The 8,700-nt window shown below is 40.3% G+C and overlaps 1 protein-coding gene across 1 annotated transcript; it reads right to left on the bottom strand.

The window, feature by feature from the left end:
• Positions 1 to 1,379: 1,379 nt before the first annotated feature.
• Positions 1,380 to 4,590, bottom strand: LOC114162794 (Zinc finger (C3HC4-type RING finger) family protein). The gene is made up of 2 exons (XM_028046769.2): positions 3,862 to 4,590; positions 1,380 to 3,775 (listed from the first exon to the last, which is right to left on the bottom strand). The coding sequence occupies exons 1-2, from the start codon at positions 4,195 to 4,197 to the stop codon at positions 1,841 to 1,843; spliced, it is 2,271 nt and encodes a 756-aa protein (XP_027902570.1). The 5' UTR covers positions 4,198 to 4,590; the 3' UTR covers positions 1,380 to 1,840.
• Between the last annotated feature and the right edge of the window lie 4,110 nt (positions 4,591 to 8,700).

Raw genomic sequence — 8,700 nt, 5'->3', positions numbered from 1 at the left:
TTAATAAAAAGAAATAAAAATTATCGAATAAACCATCAATATATTTCCTTAATGTCATCCTATCTCCAGAGTAGTTTCTAAGATGGTAACTACCTGATGAAACCTTCAAATGTTGAATATCCAACGAACAAATCCCTAAGTTTATATATTCTATCATATCTAAAGATCAGATTGAAACAAATACGAAAATTTGAGGGATTATTGATGCATTTATTTAATTTTATGGAGCATTTGAGAGAGAAGTGAGGATTTTAAAGAATGAAAATGGTTGATATATTATCTTTGATTTGAAGCGGTGTAAAGAAACAGTAGTAGTAAAATTGGATTAGTTGATAGATTAGATATAAAGTTTTGATCCCTAGCCTAGAGTGTAGTAGCCCATGGGTTATTTATAGCGCAACACAAACTGACATAAAAAGCAGGGTCCTTTGTTGCGGAGGCCTGGAACAGACCAAAGCTAAAACAGAATTAGCGTTGTTGGTGGTGGTGTTTGTGAGGCACCTCGTGGTTCTCCTCTTCCTCCTCCTATACTCCTACTCATACTAACAGTAAGAATAAAGCATAACAGCACTGGGCCAAGAACAAGACGGGGAGATGGTGATGGATTCGACAGCTGAGACTCCTATTTGGGCTCCACACCTGACATCTCTGTTTCAGATCCTCCTCTCATGCTAACTAACTCAAATCGTTTCTCTCCATTTATCGTCACTCATCCATCCATGCCTACCCAATTTCTGCTTCTGAGCCCACCAACTAGCTGGAAACTTCTTCTCCATCCCACCAAACTAAGCTTCCTCACACACTTGTCCTCTATCATTTTTAATTTTCAAATTTGCCAGCTACTTGAACAATTTTCAAATTATAAAATTCACCACCAATAAGCGCAGGAGATAAATACCCAAAGCATGTATATGTATAAATAAATTCTCCCTCACTCGCGGATAAGGTGTATCTCATGTGCCTACTGTTTGCTTTGGAAATCTCATCTCCAATGTATAAGGACCTACAACTTATTTCCCCCTCCTTTTACCACCTTGAAACCCACAGTATATCTATCTATCTATCTCCCGTTTCTTTTATTTTGTCACGTAGCTCAGTGCAACGCTTATGATTGCATTTAACTTTGGGCCCCTTCAAATTTCATTTCTGAATTGCCAAGGTAAGGGGTAATTGAATGAAAGATGAAAGAAACTGAAAAAGCATATCATGTTGCCATGGAACGTAATCATTTGTTCATCATTAAGTTCTGTCTTCTGCCATGTTTTTCATCCAAAAGATGATTTTAGGCTCTTGGTAGTCCGCTTCTTAATTATTAGCCGCACAAACCCACTACATTAAAGCGACAACCAAAACAAAATCTTAAACATGACAATATCGACTTCCGAAAAGGCAAGCATAAAGAGAGAGACTTTATAGATTACTACTAGAATGGCATTTACAACTTTCTAGAGTCTACTACTACTTCTACTACCCTTTCATATCATAAACTACCAATCTGAAGATGGCAGCAGCGGAGTTTAGATTTGTTCTGGGTTGGGTTGTGTTGTGTGGTTGAAAAGCAAATGATTATAATGGGAAAACAAGAGTGTATATAAAAGGCACAAGACAGAAAGACATGATGGAGGAAGCATCCAATGAATTTCTCCCATTTAAGGGTGGGCCATGCCCTTTCCTCTCTCGTCATCTTCCAATGCAGAAAGGGCCGCGCCGTCTGCTACCACCTTGTCCCCATTCCATTCTACTACCATGCCCCATCCCCTTTTCTTACCCTCTCTCTTTCTCTCTCATATGCCTCCACATTTTTAAACAATAAAAACAAAACATAATTTAAAAAGGAAAATTAAAACCTAGCGTTTTCGAAGCCGTGCAAGTCGCTGACTCTGTTCAAAGACTTCCTCATCATCGCCACCTTAGCCAGCTTCTCCGCGGCTCTCCAAGCCGACGTTGGGGTAAGCGGCTCGCCATTCTCGTCCACCAGAGTCACTTCTCTCTCACTCCCTCTTCTCCGCTGTTGCACACTTTGCTGCTGTTGTTGTTGCTGAATCTGAACCTGCTCGTGCTGCCTCCGCCAATGAAGCTCTGCCAGCTCAGTCTCCAAGGCGCGCAAGTAGTCCTCAGCCGAAGCGGCGTTGGAGTGCATGAGAAGTGCACGCGCTGAGGCAAGCAAATGATGCGCGCTGGTGAAGTCAGCGTTATGCTCAAGAAGCCTCCTGGACTCTGCAATGGCTCGGGTAGTTATGAAGAGATTCCTGAGCCTCTGGATCCTAGTACCGGAACAACGCAGGCTCTGAGGCGGCGGTACCAGAAGACCCTGCTCCCTACCGTATACGATCTCCTGGCTAGCAGGGTCCTTATAAAGGCATCGTACAGCCATCACGTGGTGGGTCCCAGCTCCTGACGACGCGGGAACTCTCAACTCCACCAACAGCTCCCTCTCTTCCTCGGCGTACAAGTCGCCCAGCCGCACCGCCCCTGTGCTCAGCAGACTGGGCCTTCCACTGCACGAGTAAATCGCGCTCATCTCCACCGCCTCTGACTCAAACCCCACCTGAATTCTCAAATCCTGCACCACCACGCTCAGTAGCCCACCCACGCACTTCGCGAACGCCTCCTCCCCCGGTTCCTGGCTGAAACCGCTTTTCGCCCCGAACCCGAAAGCGTGAACCGGAATCTCGATATGCGCGAACCGCGTCGACGATACGTGACTCGACGCCTTCCTCTGACTACCACTGCTGTTACTCCTCTGATTCTGAACCCTCTCTTCTTGACCGTCTGATAACAGCATCACGCTCGCCACCGGGTTTCTCTCTCTGCGATCCTCCAACACTCTCGTCGCCTTCCTCAATGCGTCGCCTACGCTCGAGCCTTGACCTACCACGAGCCGGTCAACTATGCGTCGAGCCACGCGCTGACCTTGGGCCGTCATTCTGCGCAGAGGCAAGAGCCGTTTTGAAGTGGCTGAGAAAGCGACGATGGAGAGCCTGTCAGCGGGACCAAGCGATGAGATAACCAAACGCATCGCGCGCTTCAGCATGTGCAGCTTCGCTCCGGTCATGCTTCCACCAACGTCCAGCACGGTGACGAGATCTATCGGCGCACGCTGCGATGGCGCCGCGCTGCTCCGTGGCGGAGGTGGCGGAGGCGGAGCCTTCACTTTCAACACCAACGCGTAGGTCTCGTGCGTTCGGGAAGCCGAGATAACGGCGCACTCCGGCATGAGTTTCACCTGAACCGTTCTAGAATCTCCGTCAGTTGTATGGAAGGAATCGGAGTATGATTTTGAGGAGGATGAATTCTTCGTGTTGACGAAAAAGCCTTGGAACTCCCCGGCGTCTTCTTCTTCGTCGTCTTCTTCGACATTCTCGTCGGCTTCGGGAATAGGAATGATCCTGCCGCCTGAGGTGGGAGAGAGGAGTGGCTCATCGTCGTCGTAGGAGCGAAGCGAATCGGAATGTTTGGTTGGGGGCTCCATCTGGTTGTAGGTCTTGAAAACGGGGGATGTGTTTTCCGTTGTCTTTTTGACGTTGGCATTGGGGTTTTCGGTGGTCCTTTGCGCGACGTCGTTTTGCGTGGCGGATTGCGCAGCGAGGTTCTTGTGCGCCGCTAGTAGTGGGACGTCCTTCCACGTGGCGTTGCAGACGGGGCACACCAGGCTACCATTTTTGCGTACATGCGCTGCGATACACGGGAAATGAAACGCGTGACCACATTCCGCAGTGTAAATAGCCGTACCCTGTCCCGTCTTCACGCTGTTCAAGCAAATTCCACAGCTACTCTGCTCAACCACAACAAATCACAACCATTCATTCAAATACTTTAATATTATTATTTATCACCGCATACACAGAGAACGTAACATACCCTGAATTTGAAACTGTTCTTGAAGAGTGAGAGCTTGAGAGGAGAACGCGGTGAAGATGGATTTGAGACAGAAAGCGTTTTCGGAGACTTGGTTGTTCTGGGAGTGTTCTTGCTTTGAACTCTGGGGCTGTCCCTTACAGTAACTGTTTGAGAAGCAGATTCTGGTATTGTTGTGCACCGCAAGCGTGGGGTGGAAGGGTTGCTCCCTCCGGAGAGAAAACCCAAGCGGGCACAGCTTCTTGGGCTGGGGCTTGGGCTTGGGCTCCCGGGCTGTTTATCCGATATGGTAGAAGCTGGGTCGCGGGTGCAGAAGGCTCTCCTCCAACCAGTACCCATGTTTACAGTGAGAGCTACACCTGAGGAATATATATACACACACACAGAGAATCGATCCCTTTCTATCGCTTTTCTCAAAGGGAGAGAAAGATGAGGAAAAAACAAGTTTTGTTTGTTTTGATGAATCTGAAGGTGGCACAGAAGACAAACGAATTTTGGTAGAGGGGCATGGGATCAAACGAAAATAAGGCTAAGAGACAAACTAAAGGGATGGATTCAGATAAAAGGAGATATTCAGAGAGGCAGGGATGGCTCTTTCGATCTTCACTTCTCTTTCTCTCTCTCTCTCTCTCTCTCTCTCTCTCTCTCTCTCTCCCTTATATCGAGAAACCCAAAAGATCTCTGCAATTAAACGCCTTGAGAGAGATCTGTCTCTCTTTCTCTCTCTCTTTCTATGTGTCTGTATATGTGTAATTTGTACAAAAAGGGAAGGCCTGCTTCCTCTGCATATTTATATATGGTGCTGCTTTTCGAAGGAGAATAGTGACGCCAATTACCATCTACATCTACATCTACTTCCAATAATTAAACAAATCAAAAACCTAAACCCATCATTTACTACACACTTTTTACCACCATAACTGCCACCTCTTTCTTCCCCGCTCTCCCTAACTATCTTCTAACTAATCATTAATCATTTCTATTATTCTTTAACATATCACTCACAATTGCCAAAGCTGCTAATAAACATCAACCACTAAACAACAAACGTGATTCCTTCCGCCCCAATTAAATATTACACTTTTAAAACTAAAAAATCAACTCTTTGTAAACATTATATTTAAATCATTAAAATCTTTCACGAACTCAAATCTCCCTCTTATTTGCACTTTTCATTAACTTTTAAAGTAATTGCTTATTAGTATTTTGAAATCAGACAAATGGTAGTAATCTAAGATTTCCATGCTTCAAACTTTGACTTCAACGTATTTATCTTCTTTCAAATTTTACTACTTTTAATTTCGAAGTCGTTTTATATGCTAAATTCGGCATAAGCAAACTCCGTAAGTTAAAAAATACAACTTTTTTAGCAGTTTCGATAGTATAAAGTATTGACAAGACCAGTTCATTTAATCTTTAAATCAGAGTTTTGTCAGTCCAATATTTAAATCATGTTTGAATCGAAGGGATTTGAGTTTGAAGTGAAGCTGATTGTGCGTTAATTATTCAGAATATTCCTTTCACGATGCATAATAATCAAAGTTATAATAATTTGTGATTAAGCGGTAATTGTTTTGAAGATACTGTTGATGATGTATAGGTGAGAGGGGAAGTTGATAACCGAAGAGATGACGCAGTTCCCATGCACACCACCTTGTTAGTTGTGTAGTGTGGTGACACCTCCACACATACCAACACGTGCCACACAGAACTCAACCCTTCCTACTCCAATCTACTTCTACTCCCACCTCTCATGCAATGTTGGCCGTTTGATGCATCACCATCAAGAGCATCAAGGTGGGACCAGTGAGAGAAGATTCAATGTGTAACAGCCACAGCCACAAAAGCCAATTCCAATTTTTACTATTCACTGTAACGATGCATATATTATACCTTGCTGCTGCACACAACAGTACAGTGTTTTTGAATTATTCGTGGAGTTTGGTGTGAAAGGTGTGAGTACGTGTACAACGCCAAATTTACCCTGACATTAACCTCGGATTACAGTGTGGTAATTTTCACAAACAGTAAAACCTAGATGTCACCCCCAACTTTTGGAGTACACTAGTACTACTGCTACTAATTCTACTCCATGCAATGTTTTTTTGAGCAGGAGCTAGGAGAACGTAGAATAGAGTACAGAAAGGTGAAAACATTAATTGCCATAAAAAAGTCAGAATTACTATTACTACTACATTGTATAATAAAACACTCACTTATCAGACATCCACATGACCCGTCCTTTCTTGGTGTGTCAGTAGTTTGGAGACCTACGCAGAAAGCCCCCCCCTCCCACACAGACCCTACAAACAAACCCTTCATCACAGGCCATACCCTCCCCTTTCTCTGTGCATGGGCCTTACCCTACAATGTCACTCACTTAACTTACACTTACCCAATTACTTCTTCTATATTATTTCAACATTATTCAATCATTCACATCCCTACTCTTCATCTATATCTACAAGATTTAAACTTTATTTACGATGAACCCTAAAATTTGGATAAGAAAAGAGTTTTTTAAAATACAGTAATGGTATTAGAAGTGTCCTTGAAAATGAAGCAGAATGGTTTAGTGCAGTGTTGATTATTTGAGGAATAAAGAACTAGGTAGAGTCGTTGTTGACAAATGCATATATAGCCACCAAAATGAACCAGTAGGGGTAGATTTCTTAAAGCTATGAAACCTAGGTAGAGAAGTCACAGCCTCACACACAGAGGTAGGTTGGTACCTTCCCAAAAGAACATAACAGAGAGAAAGAGAGAGAGAGAGAGAGATTTGACTGCAAGTATCATCAAAGAGTCAATAATTTCGACACGCACGTCGCGAGGTTAGGTTAGGGTGCGACTTTCAATGCCGTTTCGCATCTAAACCCTAAGCGGATGACGTTTTCGTATGCTACTATCAGTACCTGTGTGTGTTCCTTCGTGCAATGCATAGCTAACAAAAACAAAACAAACCCACTCGTATAACTGCGTGCGTCAAATCTCATTTGTCAACTTTCCACAAATCCAAGCATATTTATATATATACTTTTATTTCAGGGTATTCAAAGTTAACTACTATTTTGTTTTTAATATATATACATTATTAGAGCTTTGGTGGGTTTGAATATGAAGAGTTTACGAAAACGAAACTGTGGGAGTGAAATAAATAGAGTGATGAAAATGAATACAAAAAATAGAAATAATGAAAGTGATGAAGAATTTGAGTGTGTTGTGATGGGCTTTTTAAGAATGGCTACGAGGGTGTAGCTATAAAGTTTGGTAGGTTTTAGCTCTGGTTTAAACCATATTTTGGTTCTTGCCCATGTCTGGGGAGACAACACTCAAACCCCTCTGTAAAAATTTAAAACCCACCTTTATTTATGGCTTTCCCCTTTTTATTGTGTGTAATGTGGGTGGGTGGGGGAAATCAGAAAAAGAAAATCAAATAAAACTCTTCTCTTCTCATTTATTATTATTATTATTATTATTTTTTAATTTCTGTAAAATGTTGATGCTTACCATTGGAATAAATTTCTAAAATTGGTGGCTCAAAAAACAATTAGTGATTATTTAATTAGGAATTGGGTTTACCTTTGTTGACTTTTTGAGTGATAATGTATGAATGATGGTTAGAAATGGAAGGAGGTAGAAATGGAGAATTATTTTTATATGAAAGGGGAAATGACAGAGGAAGAAATGTGTGTGAAAGAACACATAACTACCTCGGTACTCACAATGATGTAGTGATGTGCATGCATTAAATTTGTTGACCATATGATATCATGCGTAAGTGCCCACCACCGGATCTCTCATGATATGCATATCTTTTGTTTCCAATTAATGCTACATCTATGCTGATACTATATAATAAATAAATCATATACACAATTTTCAATTTTTATTTTATTTTATTCAATATTATTACTTTTAGCATAAATAAATATAACTTTCAATAAATTTACGAATTATTTTGAATGGTATAAAAAAATTTAATTTTACTTATAATGGAATTGGTAGACAATACTATCTGTCCAAAGAAGCAAGTGTTCCAAATAAAATAATTAGGCATCTTCACCAAACCATATCTTATGCACTTTATTTTTCTACTCCCGTAAGTTAAGATATGATTCATTGTCAAACATGTATTGCAAGTGTTTAGCAGCACAATCGGTAAAGATTGAAGAACAACCCTTGTTTTCTTTGAATCCGGATTTTATTTGTTGAATACTATAAAATATGGCACGAGTTATGATGCATAAATACAATACGCGTATTGGATATAACACGTATTTGATACGTCAATATACTTATTTTAAAAATATTAGGATACGATATGTAATAGATACGAGATATATCAATATTGAAAAAATGTACAATAGTTCTTAAAAACATAATAAATATATGATTGTTATTATGTGAATCCAAATTAAAACTATATTACTAGAGTTGTTTATTGTCATCATAAAAGTACTACTAAGAAAATTCTTATATAATGACCAATTTTAATAACAAAAAATATGTTAGAGACTAATTTCCTAATTAGAAATAAATTATTTTGATAGTTAAAATCTTGTAACTAATGTTAGTGACCAATTTAAAAACCAATTATTTTGATAGTCAAAACTTTGATAGTTACTGTTAGTGAACAATTTAAAAATAATTCATAATAAAGACTATTTTACTTATCAATTATAATTTTTTGAATTATTTTAGTTGTCAATATTTTTTAACTTTTAAATTGGTACCTAAATTGGTTACTATAAAGTGACTAATTATTCGTTGTCACAAAAATTGATCATTATTCAAATATTTTCTTATAGTTTACTACGATTTTATAAAGTAGAAATTTTATTG

The sequence above is a fragment of the Vigna unguiculata genome, chromosome 9 (assembly GCF_037176805.1).
Source record: "Vigna unguiculata cultivar grain cowpea cultivar isolate G323 ecotype 2 chromosome 9, ASM3717680v1, whole genome shotgun sequence".
Classification (NCBI taxonomy): domain Eukaryota; kingdom Viridiplantae; phylum Streptophyta; class Magnoliopsida; order Fabales; family Fabaceae; genus Vigna; species Vigna unguiculata.
This window is presented reverse-complemented; position numbering and strand designations above follow the sequence as displayed.